Source organism: Manis pentadactyla, chromosome 10, assembly GCF_030020395.1.
Source record: "Manis pentadactyla isolate mManPen7 chromosome 10, mManPen7.hap1, whole genome shotgun sequence".
Lineage (NCBI taxonomy): Eukaryota > Metazoa > Chordata > Mammalia > Pholidota > Manidae > Manis > Manis pentadactyla.
Genome location: NC_080028.1, coordinates 31,189,188 through 31,210,229, shown reverse-complemented (window position 1 = coordinate 31,210,229; position 21,042 = coordinate 31,189,188). Strand labels below are relative to the sequence as shown.

The window sequence follows — 21,042 nt, the reverse complement described above, 5'->3', positions numbered from 1 at the left end:
AATGCCCTGTTGGACAGAATCTGTAGGTGATCAGGATTTGGGTTGTGGGAAAGGCTTTGAAGCTGGGGTCATGGATGAAGAACTGGATGTAGATAAATAAGGGCTCAGGAGTCACCCTTGCTGGGTAATGAAATCTGGGCTGGATGTTGCATTATCAGGTACCAAGCAACTCAGGATTAGCTGAAACCAAGAATCAAGCTGGGCACCATGAATTCTGAAAGTTATCAAAGAACAGGTGCTTGGCTGTTAGGACAGATTGGAATCTATAGGTAGGATTATTCAACTGTTATAAACTACATATTGAGTCTTAGAAAAGACTAGAAACCAAGGACAGAACATAATCTGGGCACTAGGAAGGGACTTGGGACTTGGACCCTGAAAAAACATTTAGGGATTAAGATCAGAGAGATTCACAACTTCACTGAGTGTTTTAAGCAGCTTTCTAGACTGGGGGAGAAAGGTGAGATTACTTCCTTTGGAGCAAGGGTCAGCAGCAGCTGAAGATTTAAGCTGAAGGCTGGGCACAAGCTGTCACAGGACTGCGAGGCTGAGTTCCTGGTCTTCTCTTTCACTCTCCCTGTTCTAGCCTGTCTGGGGCATTTGTCCAGAGCGTGTTGCTCTGGAGAGGGGCTTCCACCCTGGCTGCTCGTCTGAGCACCAGCATGATTCTTGTTCACATCCTCTGCTTGCTTCCTTGTCTGGAGTTCTCTGCTCAACTCAGATATGCACCCATCCCAGAAAATTGTGTGAGGGAAATGGCCAAAGTTACACCCACAGCCCCTCATACTTCCTGTCTCCTTTGCTGCTCTTCCTTTGGAAATCAGTCACATGCGCTACCCTCCCCTTGTGATTGTGAAAGGCTGTAATTTTGGGAGGGAACCACTCTAACAGGATTTTTAAATGCCAATCATCAGCTACCTTGGTGATCTCTACATGATCTTCTTATGCCTCCTTCAGGAAGCAGCAAGTGTTGTAACTGTCACAGCAAACACTTTAATTTCTGACAGTGCATTCCCCTGAAAGAGAATTGATATATTATCTGACTTCTGCTTGCAATTGTAACCTAAAGTAATAATGGTGGTGAAAATAACAATAATAATCTATGAGCTTTTTGTGTAGTTATTTTTCTAAATGCTTTCTTTGTTTTACATTTTATCTTTGCAAAAACCTTATGAGGTTGGTGCTATTATCACCTAATTTTACGGACAGGAAAAGTCAGATACAGAATAGTTAAGTCACTTGTGCAAAATCTTATAGCTAACGAGATTTGGAGCTGGCATTTGAACTGAGTGACTACACTATATGGCTTATTCACACTCTAGGGTTAACTATAAAGAATTATCGGTTGGGAGCCAACATGGTGGCGTGAGTAGGACAGTGGGAATCTTCTCCCAAAAACATATATTTTTGAAAATAAAACAAATACAACTAATGCTAACAGAGAGACCAGAAGACACAGGACAAAAGTCAGACTACATGCACATGTGCGAGAGCCCAGCGTCTGGTGAAAGGGGTAAGATACAATCCCCGGCCCAGTCTGACCCGAGCATGCCTCCTCCCAGCGCCCAGCAGAAGGAGAGGAGTCAGAGCAGGGAGGGAGAGGGATCCCAGGACTGCTAAACACCCAGCCCCAGCCATCCGCACCAGAGCACAGACACAGTGCATGTGTGGAGGGCTGGAAACTAGGGAAACAGGGCAGCAAGACCTCTGAGCATGTTCTGAAGCTGATGCCCGTGTGACAAAGAAAAGCGAGTGCTTTTTGAAAGTCTTAAAGGGACAGGGATGCAAGAGCTGGATGGAAACAACACAGGTCACAGCCCAGCAGCTGGAAATTACAGGGAAATCTGGGCACACTAACCCCCTGGGCAAAAGATCTGAGACCCCTCATGGAGGTAAAGAGCCATTACCCCTCTGTGTGCGGTGAAAGCAGAGAAGCAGCCTAAGACTGGCCATGCCCTCAGAAAGGGAGTTTCCTCCACACCAGCCAGGCAAGACACAAAGACCCAGTCTAAACGCAATTACCTAACACACGCCACTAGGGGTGGCAGTTGTCCCAGTAAAGAAAGGCCAGGAGCAAGTGAAAAGTTTGGCCCTCCCAGCTGAGAGTCAATAGCACCTATCAACATGAAAAGGCAAAAAAAAAAATGATCCAGACAAGACTAACCCAGACAGCTTCGGCATCTGCTACATCTTCCCCTGAGAAGGAACCTGGGGAGATATATTTAACCAGTCTTCCTGAAAAAGAATTCAAAACAAAAGTCATAACCATCCTGATGGACTTGCAGAGAAATATGCAAGAACTAAGGAAGGAGAATACAGAAATAAAACAAGCTCTGGAAGGACTTCAAAACAGAATGGATGAGATGCAAGAGACCATTAATGTACTAGAAAACAGAACAGGAATGCAGAGAAGCTGATGCAGTGAGAGATAAAACGGTCTCCAGGAATGAGTGAATTCTAAGAGATCTGAGTGACCAATCGAAACAGAACAATATCTGCATTATAGGGGTACCAGAAGAAGAATAAGGAGAGAGAGAAAAAGGGATAGAAAGTGTCTTTGAAGAAATAATTACTGAAAACTTCCCCAAACTAGGGGAGGAAATGGCCTCTCAGACCACAGAAGTACACAGAACTCCCATGAGAAGGGATCCAAGGATGGCAACACCAAGACACATAATAATTAAAATGGCAAAGATCTAAGACAAGGACAGAGTATTAAAGGCAGCCAGAGAGAAAAAAAAGGTTACCTACAAAGGAAAACCGATCAGGCTATCATCAGACTTCTCAACAGAAACCCTACAGGCCAGAAGAGAATGGCATGATATATTTAATGCAATGAAACAGAAGGGCCTCAAAACAACACTACTGTATACAGCATGATTATCATTTAAATATGAAGGAGAGATTAAACAATTCCCAGACAAGCAAAAGTTGAGGGAATTTGCCTCCCACAAACCACCTCTACAGGGCATCTTACAAGGACTGCTCTAGATGGGTGCACTCCTAAAAAGAGCACAGAACAAAACACTCAACATATGAAGAAAGGAGGAGGAGGAATAAGAAGGGAGAGAAATAAAGAATCATCAGACCGTGTTTATTATAGCTCAACAAGTGAGTTAAGTTAGACAGTAAGACAGTAAAGAAGCTAACCCTGAACCTTTGGTAACCACAAACTTAAAGCCTGCAATGGCAATAAGTACATACCTTTCAATAATCACCCTAAATGTAAATGGACTCAATGCACCAATCAAAAGACACAGAGTAATAGAATGGATAAAAAAGCAAGATCCATCCATATGCTGCTTACAAGAGACTCACCTCAAACCCAAAGACATACACAGACTTAAAGTCAAGGGATGGACAAAGATTTTTCATGCGAAGAACAGAGAGAAAAAAGCAGGTGTTGCAATTCTAGTATCATACAAAACAGACTTCAAAATAAAGAAAGTAACAAAAGATAAAGAAGGACATTACATCATGATGAAGGGCTCAGTCCAACAAGAGGATATAACCATTATAAATATATATGCACCCAATACAGGAGCACCAACATACCTGAAACAAATACTAACAGAACTACAGGAGGAAATAGAATGCAGTGCATTCATTCTGGGAGACTTCAACACACCACTCACTCCAAAGGACAGATCCACCAGACAGAAAATAAGTAATGACACAGAGGCACTGAACAACACACTAGAACAGATGGACCTACTAGACATCTACAGAACTCTACATCCAAAAGCAACAGGATATACCTTCTTCTCAAGTGCACATGGAACATTCTCCAGAATAGACCACATACTAGGCCACAAAAAGAGCCTCAGTAAATTCCAAAAGATTGAAATCCTACCAACCAAATTTTCAGACCACAAAGGTATAAAACTAGAAATAAATTGCACAAATAAAACAAAAAGTCTCACAAACACATGGAGGCTTAACAACATGCTCCTAAATAATCAATGGATCAATGAACAAATTAAAATGTAGATCCAGCAATATACGGAAGCAAACGACAACAACAATACAAAGTCCCAACTACTGGGGGATGCAGCAAAAGCAGTCTTAAGAGGAAAGTATATAGCAATCTAGGCATATTTAAAAAGGGAAGAACAATCCCAAATGAATGGTCTAATGTCACAATTATCAAAATTGGAAAAAGAAGAACAAATGAGGCCAAAGGTCAGCAGAAGGAGGGACATAATAAAGATCAGAGAAGAAATAAATAAAATTGAGAAGAATAAAACAATAGCAAAAATCAATGAAACCAAGAGCTGGTTCTTCGAGAAAATAAACAAAATAGATAAGCCTCTAGCCAGACTTATTAAGAGGAAAAGAGAGTCAACACAAATCAACAGTATCAGAAACAAGAGAGGAAAAATCACGATGGACACCACAGAAATACAAAGAATTATTAGAGAGTACTATGAAAACCTATATGCTAAAAAGCTGGGAAACCTAGGAGAAATGGACAACTTCCTAGAAAAACAGAACCTTCCAAGACTGACCCAGAAAGAAACAGAAAATCTAAACAGACCAATTACCAGCAACAAAATTGAAGCGGCAATCAAAAAACTACCAAAGAACAAACCCCCGGGACAGATGGATTCACCTCCGAATTTTATGAGACATACAGGGAAGAAATAATACCCATTCTCCTTAAAGATGTCCAAAAAATAGAGGAGAAGGGGATACTCCCAAACTCATTCTATGAAGCCAACATCACCTTAATACCAAAACCACGCAAAGAACCCACCAATAAAGAAAACTACAGACCAATATCCCAGATGAACGTAGATGCAAAAATACTCAACAAAATATTAGGAAACCAAATTCAAAAATACATCAAAGGATCGTACACCATGACCAAGTGGGATTCATCCCAGGGATGCAAGGATGGTACAACATTCAAAAGTCCATCAACATCATCCACCACATCAATAAAAAGAAAGACAAAAACCACATGATCATCTCCATAGATGCTGAAAAAGCATTTGACAAAGTTCAACATCCATTCATGTTAAAAACTCTCAGCAAAATGGGAATAGAGGGCAAGTAACTCAACAAAATAAAGGCCATTTATGATAAACCCACAGCCAACATTATACTGAACAGTGAGAAGCTGAAAGCTTTTCCTCTGAGATCAGGAATAAGACAGGGATGCCCACTCTCCACACTGTTATTTAACATAGTACTGGACGTCCTAGCCACGGCAATCAGACGAAACAAAGAAATACAAGGAATCCAGATTGGTAAAGAAGAAGTTAAATTGTCACTATTTGCAGATGACATGATACTGTACATAAAAAACACTCAAGACTCCACCCCAAAACTACTGGAACTGATATCAGAATACAGCAAAGTTGCAGGATAAAAAATCAACTCACAGAAATCTGTGGCTTTCCTATACACTAACAATGAACCAACAGAAAGAGAAATCAGGAAAACAACTCCATTCACAGTTGCATCAAAAAGAATAAAATACCCAGGAATAAACCTAACCAAAGAAGTGAAAGACTTATGCCCTGAAAACTTGCAAGTCACTCTTAAGAGAAATTATAGGGGACACTAACAAATGGAAACTCATCCCATGCTCATGGCTAGGAAGAATGAATATCGTCAAAATGGCCATCCTGCCCAAAGCAATATACAGATTTGATGCAATCCCTGAAAAACTACCAGCAATATTCTTCAATGAACTGGAACAAATATTTGAAAAATTCATATGTAAACACCAAAGACCACGAATAGCCAAAGCAATCCCGTGAAAGAAGAATAAAGAAGGGGGGATCTCACTCCCCAACTTCAAGGTCTACTACAAAGCCATAGTAATCAAGACAATTTGGTACTGGCACTAGAACAGAGCCACAGACCAGTGTAACAGACTAGAGAATCCAGACATTAACCCAGACATATATGGTCAATTAATATTTGATAAAGGAGCCATGGACATACAATGGCGAAATGACAGTCTCTTCAACAGATGGTGCTGGCAAAACTGGACAGCTACATGTAGGAGAATGAAACTGGACCATTGTCTAACCCCATATACAAAAGTCAATTCAAAATGTATCAAAGACCTGAATGTACGTCATGAAACCATTAAACTCTTGGAAAAATACATAGGCAAAAACCTCTTCGACATAAACATGAGTGACCTCTTCTCGAACATCTCCTCAGGGAAGGAAAACAACACCAAAAATGAACAAGTGGGACTATATTAAGCTGAAAAGCTTCTGCACAGCAAAAGACACCATCAATAGAACAAAAAGAACCCTACGGTATGGGAGAATATATTTGAAAATGACAGATCCGATAAAGGCTTGACGTCCAGAATATATAAAGAGCTCACACGCCTGAACAAACAAAAAACACCAGTAAGGATGGCTGCCATCCAAAAGACAAACAACAACAAATGTTGGCGAGGCTGTGGAGAAAGGGGAACCCTCCTACACTGCTGGTGGGAATGTAAATTAGTTCAACCATTGTGGAAAGCAGTATGGAGGTTCATCAAAATGCTCAAAACAGACATACCATTTGACCCAGGAATTGCACTCCTAGGAATTTACCCTAAGAACGCAGCAATCAAGTATGGGAAAGATCAGTGCACCCCTATGTTTATCGCAGCACTATTTACAATAGCCACAAATTGGAAGCAACCTAAGTGTCCATCGATAGATGAATGGATAAAGAAGAGGTGGTACATATACACAATGGAATACTACTCAGCCATAAGAAGAGGGCAAATCCTACCATTTGCAGTAACATGGATGGAGCTGGATGGTATTATGCTCAGTGAAATAAGCCAAGCGGAGAAAGAGAAATACCAAATGATTTCACTCATCTGTGGAGTATAAGAACAAAGGAAAAACTGGAGGAACAAAACAGCAGCAGAATCTCAGAACCCAAGAATGGACTAACAGGTACCAATGGGAAAGGGACTGGGAAGTATGGGTGGGTAGGGAGGGATAAGGTGGCGAAGAACAAGGGGGGTATTAAGATCAGCATACATGGGGGGGTGGGAGAAAGGGGAGGGCTGTACAACACAGAGAAGACAAGTAGTGATTCTACAACATTTTGCTATGCTGATGGACAGTGACTGTAAAGGGTTTATAGGGGGAACCTGGTATAGGGGAGAGCCTAGTAAACATAATATTCTTCATGTAAGTGTAGATTAATGATAAGAGAAAAATAAAACAAAGAAAGAAAGAAAAGGGGGATTACTCCCTGATAGGATAAAACTAACTGCAAATCAACGATTAATGCATGCTTTAAATATCCTTAATTTTGATCAATTAAAGGGTGTCAGATGATTGGCTATGGAGGTACATTTTTCTGATAATATTCCTTTCTCTTAAAAAAAAAAAGTAGTTCCTCTATGGTGACCTCCAAGGAGTTCTACACAATGGTATAAAGGGCATATCAAAGTGTAGGCAAAGGGTCTGTTTGTGTTTATACAGAGGATCAAAGCCTAATTTGGCTACCCCGAAAATGAACTGAGATATGATATGAAGAACTTCCAACATCAGCACTCTCTGGAAGACTCATACCAGAAGATGATCATCAAAAAACCTCAACAAAGATCCAGGTGCGGCTACAGCTGTAGGTGCACTCATCCCACCAGTTCCTGGACTTGCCATGGGAATGAAGAAGGAGATATCTAAGCTGGCCTGTGCATACAGTAAAACAACAAATTTGACTGGATCTATACTGTTGGAACTCAACCCAGAATTAGGAGAAGTGCAAGTTGTAGTGCTCCAAAATCTTACAACTACAGACTATTTACTGTTAAAAGAACATATGGGATGTGAACAGTTCCGAGGAATGGGTTGTTTTAATTTGTCTGATTTCTCTCAGACTGTTCAAGTACAGTTGCACAATATCCGCCATATCATAGATAAATTTTCACAAATGCCTAGGATACCTAACTGGTTTTCTTGGTTTCACTGGAGATGGCTGGTAATTATTGATCTGCTTTGGTTATGTAACTGTATTCCTATTATGTTGATGTGTGTGTGCAATTTAATTAGTAGTTTAAAACCTATACATGCTTAAGTTACTCTACAAGAAGATATGTCAAAGAAATAATCAATCTTCCCATGTTTTCTTCTGCCTGCTACTTCTATAGCTTTTCTTCTTCCTTCCTAATTACAACCCTTAAATAGAATTCGTGCCTCATGTCGAATTCACCGAGTATCATAATTCCTCCAAGTGGTAAAGATACCTCAAGACAAATGCTGGGCATAGAAGCCACAGGGCATAAATCTGCAAAGAAGTAAAAAGCTAACCTTTTCAAGCAATATGGCTTCTCTCTCACTTACCAACTTTACATTTCCCTGTATGGCCCCGGAAGATGACTGGTTAGACAGAGATGGGTAAGATTCCTCAAGGGAGGAACAACCTAAGACAGGCACAGTCGCAGGGGGGCCATCAGGTGAGAAATTGGGGATCAACAGAGGTGAGGCTTAGAACCTCAGCCCCCTTGTTCTGAGAGAAATCTTCTGCATCCGTGGATGTTTTATTGCCCTTGTGTAGCTTGGATGAACACATAGTCTACAGGCACACACCTGATCATCTACATTTGCTCTCTTACAACACTAAACTATGTTTTCTACCTTTATCTTGCATCTACCTACCAATTCAGCATTTTATTTAAAAAAAAAAACATAAAAGGAGAAATGTGGTATCCACATATCAATCAAGTATAAAAATAAAATGAATATTCATATTTGAACTGATTGTTTACAGTTCATAATGCGTGATCAAAACCGAAAGTTTCTGTGATGACTGCCCTTGTACTGTTCACCATGTAAGAACTTATTCACTATGTAAGAATTTGTTCACCATTGAAGAACTTGTTCCTTATGCTTCAGAAGATTGGAGACTGATGAAAATTAGGCTTGGGGTGGATTAATGATTGTGCATTGAGCATTGACTCCCCTATACAGAATTTTATTGTTGCTAGCAATCATTTGATCAATAAATATGAGAGATGCCCTCTCAAAAAAAAAAAACTATCTCATTTCCTAATTCTTTACCTTTGAGTGCCTGTTCCTTCAATCTACAGGTCTCTCTGGACAAAGCTTACACTTAAAATCTTTGATCAAGCAGCTAAATATTAACTCATTACTGACTCTTCCATAGAACTTCCATTGCATTTGTGACAATGATTTCTAATTGCCTGTCTTTAATTCACTGAAACGCATCCTTTAAAATGAGAGACCGTGCCTTATTCCTGTTATATTTAAAGTGACTGACATAAAAGATGGTCTAGTGTAGAAGTTAAAATTTCATTTGCTGATTAGCTGTGATAATAAAAGAGAATCGATGCGAAGTGCAAACTCACTGGCTAATGGATGCAACTTCACTGCCATGATTTTTCACATAATCTTTAGGAAACAGCCTTTATAAATGGCCTTGGAGACCCACAGCACCACCACTGAATTCTTCCTCCTCGGGCTTCTTCTGATCTCCCTTGCAGGCTGTGCTCTTTGGGCTCTTCCTACATATTTACCTCCTGATGGTGACAGGGAATCTGACGCTGCTGCTGGTCATCAGGTCTGATTCCCGCCTCCACACACCCATGTGCTTCTTCCTGAGACACCTCTCCTTCCTGTATCTTTGTTTATGTTCAGTCATCGTGCCCAAGATGGAGAATCTCCTGTCTGAGGTAAAAACCATCTCAGTAAGGGGCTGCCTGGCTCAAGGCTTCTTTGCGTTTATCACCGCAGGGACTGAAGCCTGCCTGCTCTCAGTGATGGCCTGCGACCGCTGTGCCACCATCTGCCACCCTCTGCTCTAAGGCCAGGTGATGAGGAAACAGCTGTGTGTGCAGCTTGCGTGGGGCTCATGGGCCTTGGGTTTTTTGAATGCTCTTATCAACATCCTCCTAGCTGCCAACTTGGACTTCTGTGAGAACCATGCCATCCGCCACTATAGCTGTGAGGTGCTCGCTCTCCCCCTGTCCTGCTCTGATGTCTCCACCAACCTCATGGTCCTGTTTTGCTCCAGTCTGCTACATGGGCTTGGCACCCTCCTCCCAATAGCCTTCTCCTTTGTCCGCATTGCCTCCACCATCCTGAGCATCAGCTCCACTATGGGCAGAAGCAAAACGTTCTCCACCTGCTCCTCCCACCTCACTGCAGTGAGCTTTCTCTAAGGATCTGCTTTTCTCTGCTATCTCATGCCAACCTCAGGATCCCCCCATGGAGTTGATCTCCTTGCAGTACAGTGTGGTCACACCCATGCCGAATCCCCTCATCTACAGCCTAGAGAACAAAGAGGTGAAGGCAGCTGTGAGAAGAACACTGGGAAAGTATTTGTCATGTTCCCATTGAAAAAACATAGATAGAAAGTAACATAGAATCAGGATAATATGTAGCCAAACATGGGAACTGGCGCCACAATAACTTCTTACGTCTACACAATGTCAGACGCTACAATGTAAATTGTATGAATAAGAAATGAACGCAGATACATTAGAGGGGTGTTAATTTAGTCCAAATAGAGGGGAAACAAAGGGCTAAATAACCATTTCAGTCCAGAAAATGTGGTTATGAAAGTGTTGGTGAGTTACTCTCTTTACACCCCAGAGAATCATTACGGTCTCCTTACAAGGTAGAATAGTTACATCTTGAATCATTATTTGATACTGAATTTAGGGAAAGACACTGAAAGCTATTAACTTCACTATTAAAAGAATATGCAGATCACTGGGTAAAAACGCATAGAGTTGGGCTCATGGAGAATAATGAACATCAGTTGGAGAGGCCCTTGAAGATAGGCGAAAGCTGCTGAAAGTTCTGAAAGAAAGAAGTTCCCATATTAGGACAGAGGTCAGACTCAAATAAACCTTCCAAGGACATTGCTGTTTCTTGAAGGCACTGACCCATTGAGAATTCCACTCTCAAGCTGCAGAGGAACCTTGCTCATCCCGTTTTCTGGGCTCTACCTGGGCCACTTGTCCCTGAAGAGGGGAACACTCTTGGGAAGACGGAACAAGGAAAAGCAGACTTACTGGTACAATGCAGGGCTGCTGGCTGACCTGAGCTAGGACAGGCTCAGGGTGGTCACGGGACCAGCGCCTGCCTGTTCTGCAGCTCAAGGCCAGTCTTCCTCCTCAGAGGAAAGACCTGGGATAAAAGGGATCTACAACAACTTTTTTAAAATATGGGGAAATAGTACGGGTTCTAGGTAGAGTTTTGAAACTGAACTACAGAGAAAGCCTTTACCTTCCTGTTATTCACCTGGTTCCTCTTCATCTCTGCTCTCTGCAGTCCCTTCCTAGTATATCACCAGCTGCCCACTTTGTTAGTAGGTTACACAAAAGGAAACATTGAAATTCCACTTTCCTAATAGCAAATTTCTATCATGATACATTCTTTCAGTCATAACACAAAATTTGGACAGACATATTTCATTCCCTGTAATATTTTGATATCTATTTCTTCTTTGCATACTTGGATAATTCCAATAATTATTAACCAATTAACCAATCGATTATCAACCAAAGGCATTTCTCCTATAGATTATATTCTAAAAAGTGGTTATCAGCAAGTACATATTGTTATATGATATATTAAGTGTGTTTTTAGAAATTTGTTGCTTTTAAGCTGTTTCTATTCACATTTGATTCTACTTTTTGGCCCAGCAGTGTGTCAATCATAGCACCTACCATATACTCATTTCTAAGTAGTGAGATATTCCTCTGTTGCCAGGGGACTTAGACTGTATACGTCAAATTATTTGAGATTGCCTTTTATTTAATGTTTAGTGTATTTAAAATATAGTAATTTGATGCTCTAATACTAACATGCCTCTTTAAAAAATTTTTTCAAAGTCTACAAATAGAAGAAAGATTTTCATTCTACTGTACTGTCAGTCATCTGTCTGACTCAGGCAGGGGAAGGATACGTGAGAAAGAATTTTGTGCCAAATAAAACTCCACTTTCCCAGGTTGAAGACATCATAGGCTCCTTTATTCCTGTCTTCCCTGCTTAGATTTTCTGTAGATGGGGAAATGGGTGTGGTGTGGTTGTTGATGAGGGCAGATCTGTACTGACACCTTAAAAGATTTTGGCCCCAGTTGCTACCAACCTCCTTTAAAATAAACACCCCTCTCTGTGAGCTCTGTGATCCATCTCGGCGCAACAGGATAAGTCCAAATCAACAACTTCCACAATATTGTGCATTTTATGGCTAGTAGCAATCATACAACATGCATGATAGTGTATCTAGATTTTCCTACTGAATATTATATCATAAGAATTTTTCCATGTTAATGCAAATGCATTGCAAACCTTTGTTTTATTTATTTAAAAGTCCTTTCAGCATCTTCCCCAAAGTTTACTGAGTTTGTTTAAGGTTTACTTCTATTAGACATGTTTACTTGTTAAACTTTTATATTTGATTTCTTCAGGTCACTTAAAATAGAATTTGAGTTAGGCTTTCCTCCTCATAAATATCATTGTATTAAACTACTTTGTACAGAACATTTCTGTGATGATATTTAAAATTCTTAAAATTATTTCTGAGCTGTAGTTATTAGTTTTTTGGATAAAAATATTAATGAGCCTCTTGTTGCACATTAACAGATAGCTTTCCAAAAGGGTTGACTAGTTTACTCAACTAGTAAAGTTTACTAGGAAACTAGTAAAACTAGTAAAGTTTCTGATGCTGGAAAGGATGCACATGTCTGTTTCTCCTCTGCATTCTAACCAGTGCCTTAAAAAAAATATACTAGTTTGAAAAGCAAGAGATGGTATGAATGTTTATAAATTCATGTATCTTTGGTTATTAGTGGCAATGAAGCATTATCTATGTTTATTAATTATACTTCTTCTTCTGGAAATACTTTTTTCATTGTTTTACCCACCCCAATATATGGTAGTTATTGATTTTTCTTATCAGTTTGAATGCTGTGGTAAATGTGCTAAACCTAACGTCTCTTGGTTAATACCAATTTTTATTTTATTGGAATGACTGTGCTTTAGAATATTTTTTTTTAAACATAATTGTTAAATTAAAAGACATATATTTTGTAAGAGAAACTGCTATTTCCTTTTTTTAAATTGAAATAAAATTGACATACAACACTCTATTAGTTTTATATGTACAGCATAATGATTTCAGTGTGTCTGTTAACTTGTTTTTTTTGCTTTACATCTTTGGTCAATAAATCTCTCCTACACAGCAAATTTACAGGAGGTGATTTTGCCTGAAAAGTCCCAGAGAAGATGCACCCCTTAGACTGCCAATTACAGATTATTCCTTTCCTGCTTGGGTAATCAGGCAGATACCCCTTTGGCCACACTTTCTATGTTCAACTTCTGCTAAACTCAGAAAAGAGTTTAGAAAAGATGACTATGAGTCATTGCATCACTGAGATGTTCGAAAGCCACACGTAAGACATCCCACTGGTCCCTGTAATATCGAAAGCAGTGCTTGAAAATTATGTCCGACTTTAGATTGTGACTATACGGTATGAAAGCTGTTGCCCTCCCCATGCCCTGGGCTGCCAAGGCCGATAATCAAACTAACCAGCTGCCTGAACAAAGCTGATCTGTGGACTGCTCAAACACAAATGATAGTATGCGTGACTAAGACAGGATGTTACAAGAAAATACCTCTTTGTATTTCTAAATTAAAGTTAAATTCTCTAATTGTAATGTTAATTGCATGGCAATTAATAAATGCAGTTCAAAACAAGTGTTAATGCAAAGTGTTGCACTATCTATAGTCCAGATTCAATTCTCTTAATACAGTATTTTAAGACTTTATTATAATTTAAACTTTAGTCCCAAATATTTACTTTTGGCCCCTGACTAAATTTTCATTAGCATACTTATAAGCCATGAAGACTTTGTGCCCATTGGGAGTTTATTCAAATCCCTGAATCAAACAGTTTTATAAAAACCTACTATCTAAGGGAGACTTCACAAGATGAGATTCTTTCTTTTGGCTCCAATAAAAATTTAATATCTTAATTGTGATGAAGATAATCTTTTGTGGGAGGAAGATAACGTGTATGTGCTGAGATATTATTCGTGTGTGTATATATATCAATATCTATCAATCAGTATGATATTTGCCAACAATAATAAAACATCATACATTTTTGACAACCAGCCTTATAATGTAAATGTATTAGAGATTTGTACATCGAAATACTTGGAAGCAGCTAGTTATTGTACCTGGCTTTTTGTACATTCAGAACATAATGAGATTTTTAAAAATCATATAAGCAGCTATGCTCCTAGCTCTGTCATAAATTACTTTACAAATTAGGATCTATCATTTCTGCTATCTAGGCCCAAGATATTTACTTGAATGATGTGAACAGGAAAAGGGATGGGCTCATCTCAGAAGGTGATTGTATCAGTTTTCCAAACATCCCTCACAGGTCCTTCTGAGCCAGTGGGTCACTAACCCGGCTCAGCCTGACTAGGCCAATCCTGTCACCAAGTTCAATCATTTGAAAGTTTCCAAAATCATTAGATAGAAGAGCCTGTTTGCGTAGCAGCCTATGGTGGTAGTATGCACCTTCAAAGCTTAATATTCACCGTGCAGTGTAAATCGATTGCAAAGTAGCATATTTAAAGGGACCACCTATAGAAAAATGTTTGAACTAATCCATTCAGTCAATCCTGTGAGATAAAGTCAGACATTAAACAGATGAATGGGACAGAACTTACTCTCCCGAAGAATAACATTTTAGTGATGTGTGTAATTCCCTTTCCTAGACTGTAAGTTTTCCAGGCACAAGAATATGTTATCTTACTGAGAATCTCCAATTTATTTTTCAGTATTAAGAATATATTGGGATGGAAATATATGCTTCTTTAGATAACATTTTAAAAATTAATCTTCCATTGCTCTCCTAAGCAATGTAACCACCTGGTCCTAAGTGTGTTAATTATTATATTTGGATCATATAAAGTACATCCGACATTTCTGCCATCAAAATGGTCATGTTGAAAAAAATCTAAAAATGTAATTTATGCTGCCCATGCAGATGTATATTTTAGTTGATAATTAATTCCTGGAGCTAAAGCTATCCCCTGAAAATGTATGTTTGCTTAAAGACTGGTCTTCACATAAGCCCTTTTTGGTACCAGAGTGTAGGTTGAAGGTTCATAGACTTCCCCCCAAAAATATCCAAATACAAATTTTTGTGTTTTCAGTTGCTTCAGTCATTTCATCATCAGGTTGTTTATATTGAGAAATACAGCTCGTGTGACTACAGGACAATAGTATGGATGCAAGGAGGGTGCACAGCCAGCTCCTAGGGAATTCACACATGAGGAATCCAGCTACTAAGTATGAAATCTTTTTTTTAAAGAAAGGTATCCTTGATATACAATCATATGCTCAGATTTCACATAAGCAACATTGTGGTTACTACATTGCCCCTATTATCAAGTCCCCACCACATAGCTCATTACAGTCACTGTCCATCAGCATAGTAAGATGCTATAGAGTCACTACTTGTCTTCTCTGTGTTATACTGCCTTCCCCATGCCCTCCCTACATTATGTGTGCTAATCATAATGCCCCTTGATCCCTTATCCCTCCCTTCCCACCCTGTTCCAGCAGTTCCTTTCCCTTTGGTAACTGTTAGTCAACTCTTGGGTTCTGTGAGTCTGCTGCTGTTTTGTTCCTTCAGTTTTTGCTTTGCTGTTATCTAAGTATGAAGTCTTGTATCGCAGGGAAATATTTCCAGCCCTGCCTCCTCTCTGAAGGGCAGCAGGCCCTCAGGCACATTTACTCAAGGTTAAAAATGTGATGTCAACCTAGAAGGTCCAAAAGTCCCACATGCCAAAGAATTCCCTGTGGCTTAGAAAGTTAACTTTATGCAGGCAGCAAGTTAAAATCTGGCTTCAGACTGTGACTTCAGGGAATAGAAGCCATTGGACAGATGTTTCTTAAACTGCCAGGCTCCAGTGGCTAACACATGGCATCCTAAACAGAGATGCCATCCCAGAAGACCAGATCCCAAATCACCCATTTGCAGAGAGCTGTAGTACTATGTTTAGATTCACAGCAAGACATAAAGGAAGAGATGTCATTGAGGCAGGGCCTAGGATCAAGTGATAGGAATTCTGCACTTCTATTGTTGAGATTGCCCTGTGGAGAGGAAATGCGAGGATAAGGATGAGGGAGATTTCCCTTTAGTATATCCAGAGTTTGGCCATGGTGTTTTTGCCTACTTGTGGTATCCTATGAGAAAGAAAATATTCTGTGCTGTCTTTAGAAGAAACAGTTCTCTTATGTGTGAAGAAGTACTGGCTCAAGGCAAGGTCATCCATGGCAGCAGAGAGAAATGGATGTGTTCTTTACCAGAAAAAACAGGGAACTTGGTGGGTCAGGTATTTCTCTGCAGATATTCTCCTCCCTTGTTCCCAGCCTCTTCTGGCTCTGTTCCTCTCTCCTCGTTAGGTCTCCTGCTGACTCTCTAAGGTATGTCTTTCCACTGACGATGTTCTTTCCTCCATTCCCTCTGCTGCCCATCTCTCTCTGCCTCAGTGCACTGCTACCTTCCATTCAGGAGGGATTCTGTGCTTAGGTGCCCAGGAAGAGCACGTCTCTTTCCTGAGTGCTATTGAGCATTGGCAATGGAGACTCTTTGCTTTCTGTGCCAAAGCTGCCTGGCCTGGGCCCTGGATGACTAGGGAGAATGAACTCCCTCAACTTAAACTTCCTTTCTGAGGGGAAGAGGGGAGAACAAGTCAGAGCCAATTGTGGGTTCTTGGTGGCCCACATTTATCCCCTTTTGTAAGACCCAGAATCTAACGTTATTGAAAATTACCACTGCCAACCTAAGCCATGAAATCTGCTGAGGGACCAGGAAAGAGGGCAAGAGCCACCACAGGTTTGGGGGGGTGGGAAATCAACTCACGAAAATTCTTCTTCTCTACTCGATTAGCACCAGCTTCTTCCCATTTCTCCTGTTTATGGATCCCTCCCCCAATGAAGAGAGGTATATACACTGCTTCTCTGGAAGCTCAAATTCTGGTCAGTTTGTCCAGTCATTCAACCTGGGAGCAGAGGTGTTCTCACCCTCCTCAGCCTCCAGACCAAAGCCGGCTATCAATTCATTCATGTAAGCACTCATTAACACTTTCTGGTTTATTAACAATTTCTGAGCAGAGTGGACTGAGGAGCCAGCACTTGTTATATTTCTTAATTTACAAAAATGAAACCTCACTTGCTTGATGACTTGAGAAAGGTACACATCCTCTGTTAATGAGGGAGTTAAATTTTAACCCAGATTCATGTGTTGTGTGTTCCGGAGTTTTTTCAACTCTTCTGTAGCAACACACTTCAATTACTAGAATGAACCTCTGGTGGTTGAATTTAGCCTTTGCCAATGGTGATTATTCTGGATGAGCCCCATTTTGAATGGCAGTGAGGCCATTGGAGAGGGGTGGGAATTCATACAGGAAAAAGAAGTTTATCTTAGATGATTTAGTCTCTTAAAAGTCAAAATCTTAGATGATGGAGTCTCTTAAATGTCAAGCAGAAAGTGTAAAAGTATTCCATGGGCAGGGACTGAGAGCGTTGAGACATCTCACAAAAACAAGCCCAACTAAGGTGGGAAATTGGATTTTTTTCAGGGACTTCCAATATTCTCACCTGTAAAACAGACATTCTCTTTCATTGTTACCAAATTCCTGTCCACCTCTTCACACACATATTTGCACACACTGGCCTCTCACTCTGATTCCTAGAATTAAAACAGACAGTATATATAACTGCAATAAAAATGATAAAATATAAGCAAATACAATTTGCTTTTTGTAAGCACTAATTAATTATGGAGAGGTGTTAAATAAATAATTGAAGATAAGGGATAAGAGATATCAGAGAAGGGGTGAGGGGCAGCCACTCTCAGAAGCACACTGGACTGCATGAGAGATGCTACAGCTGACGGCAGCAGGCCCAGAGGAAGAAGATGGAGCAGACTGACATGGCTTTTAGAGCAGGTTAAGGGAAAGAAGGCGAATTTAGCATGACTGATATAGAGGTTCAGGACCTGTGATGTGGATGGTGGGTGGTTGGGAGAGAAAAATGCCTGGAGGAAACCAGGTAGGAGCTTTAAAATCTTGATGAAATGAAACATTGTATACGAAGAGGATGGGGATGTCTTGGGACTTTGGCAGGGGCACTGAAGGCTCTGCCCACTTCCTCTTCTTATTCCAAGGGAACAAAGGAACCGAATGGCTCTGGGGAACCACAGCGCCGTCACCGAGTTCATCCTCCTGGGGCTGTCTGCAGACCCCCACATCCAGGCCCTGCTCTTTGTGCTGTTCCTAGTGATTTACCTCCAGACCCTGCTGGGGAACCTGACGCTGCTGCTGGTGATCAGGGCTGATTCCCGCCTCCACACCCCCATGTACTTCTTCCTGAGTCACCTCTCTTCCCTGGACCTTTGTTTCTCTTCGGCTACAGTGCCCAAGCTGCTGGAGAACCTCCTGTCTCAGAGGAAAACCATCTCTGTCCAGGGTTGCCTGGCCCAAGTCTTCTTTGTGTTTGCCTCAGGGAGCACGGAAGCCTGCCTGCTCTCAGTGATGGCCTATGACCGCTATGTTGCCATCTGCCACCCTCTGTTCTATGGCCAGAAGATAACCAACGAGCTGTGTAATGGGCTAGCGTGGGGCTCCTGGGGCCTGGGATTTCTGGACGCACTCATCAACATCCTTCCAGCTATGAGCTTGGACTTCTGTAAGGATCAGTCCATCCCCCACTACAGCTGTGAGCTGCCCTCTCTCTTCCCTCTGTCCTGCTCTGATTTCTCCACCAACTTTACTATTTTGCTTTGCTCCAGTCTCCTGAATGGGCTTGTAACTTGTGTCCTAATTGTCTTTTCCTATACTCTTATTGTCTCCACCATCCTTCTTAGCATCAGCTCCTCCTCAGGTAGAAGCAAGGCCTTCTCCACCTGCTTCTCCCACCTCACTGCTGTTCTCATGTTTTATGGCTCAGCTTTCCTTCGCTATTTCACACCAACCTCAGGTTTACCCCTGGGGTTAGTGTTCTCTGTCCAGTACAGTGTGGTCACTCCCTTAGTGAATCCCCTCATCTACAGCTTGAAGAACAATGAGGTGAAAGCAGCTGTGAGAAGGACCTTTGGAAAATATCTCCACTATTCCAGTAGTTGTCCATAGTCAGATTATGGCGGAGAATTAGCTTACTACCGCAAGATGTTCTGGTAACTTGACAGTAAGTGTACTTTCTGATTGCTTCTGATATTGGATCCAAGAAAGGAATCTTAGAAATTCATAGTCCTACCCAGATGACGATGAGAGCAATATCAAGAATGAAAGAGAGGAATGCTTCTTTTCCTTTCTGAGCAGTGTTTCATCATAACACTGGTCCATGTTTATTTTTCTACTCAGGTTAGGAACATTTAGGTTATTTACAGTTACTGGTTATTACAAATCAATCTTCTATGAACAGTCATGTATAGGATTTTGTGTGAATATGTTTTCACTTCTTGAAAGTATATACCTAGGAGGGGATTTGCTGTGGCATGTTGTAATTATGTTTAACTCAATACAATTGTTTTTCCAATCTGTTTTCTGGAATGTCTGTACCATCTTACTTTCTCACGAGAAATATATGAAAGATTCAGTTACTCTGCAACATTGTCCATATTGGTATTATATTTTAAAATTAATTTTAGCTATTCTTAATTAAGTGTTCAGTGGTTGTAGTTAGAAATAATCTATACCCCAAAAACAGAGTACATGTGAAAACTGACGAAGTAAGAATAATCTTAATAGTTTTGTTTCACTGTCACTTTCCTGTCCTTAATAACTGCTCTCTGATGGTGTAGAAAAATATCATTTAAGATAACTAGGTGAATAGTGCCCAGGCACTTTCTGTATTATTTTTGCAAAGTTTTTGATCTCTAAATTTTTTTTCAGAATAAATCATTTAAAAATATGTTAAAAACTATGGACACTGGGTGACTATTATGTATCCTTTAGGTTCATCATGTAACAAATGTACTTGTCTGTTGGCATCTGTAGATAATGGGAGAGGCTGTGTCTGTGTGGAGGCAGGGTGTATATGGGAGATCTGTGCACCTTTCTCTGTATTTTGCTTGGAGTATAAAATATTGTTTTTTAAAAAAGTCTTAAAATGGTATCATATGGAGTAAAAATAAAGGATGGAAAGAATTAACAATGCATCTCAAACTTAAAGTTGGAATGAGTATATTAATATTAGACAAATTCAGCTTCAGAAGAAGATATATTATCAATGATCTACAGGGAGATAACATAGATATAGTGGAATTATTATATCACAAAGACACAAGAATCCTAAACATAGGAAAATCACAAACGAGTGGTGCTTATTTTATAAAACTTGCTAAAATATGCCAAAAAAGGAAGAAATAAATTGGCTAATATTCTCTCAAAAAATCAAAACTGGAAAATAGATTAAAAATAAAATAAAATGTTGTGATAAGCCTGTTCTTGTTTGTATTACATTAAATTGAATGTAGCCAGTCTACCTATTTCAGAACCAGATATACCAATGTTTTCCACCCCCATATCCCAGAGATGCAGAAGCCATGTAGGAAGAGGTTCTGATGGCTTCTGCTGAAACCAGATGCACATGTCCACCAGCTCATCGTGGGTGTAGGGCCAGAGCATGGAGTGCTCCTCAACCTGGGGAAGGAGCTGCACCTCCCCCTGAAGAGACCACGGTTGTTGAATGTTTATTTGATTAACTACACCTGGGTGGGTCTTTAATATAGGAGAGGCTGGTGCCACCTTGTCAACAGTTCTGCTCTTGGCACTATCCCCTCATACTCACCCCCCATCTTTCCTACCATGTCTGGGGCTGAAGGCACCTCTCCTTCCTTCATCTCCCCCATGGCCTACTCAATGCAGATTCTCTTGCTGCCTCCTCCCTCACTGCTGATGTATCTTCCTGTAGTGCAACATGACTTCTGAATAACTGTCTCTCTTAAGGGTACCCAGCTCCTCCAAGCAGCCCCCAAGTTTGTCTCTCTCCTTGATATCCCTTTCC

General features: G+C 40.4%; 1 protein-coding gene and 1 pseudogene across 1 annotated transcript; both read left to right on the top strand.

The window, feature by feature from the left end:
- The first annotated feature begins 9,411 nt into the window (after positions 1-9,411).
- On the top strand, positions 9,412-10,337 carry LOC130679244 (olfactory receptor 8S1-like; annotated as a pseudogene).
- Positions 10,338-18,218: 7,881 nt separating this feature from the next.
- Positions 18,219-19,166, top strand: LOC130679243 (olfactory receptor 8S1-like). Its single transcript, XM_057487870.1, has one exon. The coding sequence runs from the start codon at positions 18,219-18,221 to the stop codon at positions 19,164-19,166; it is 948 nt and encodes a 315-aa protein (XP_057343853.1).
- The last annotated feature ends 1,876 nt before the right edge of the window (positions 19,167-21,042 follow it).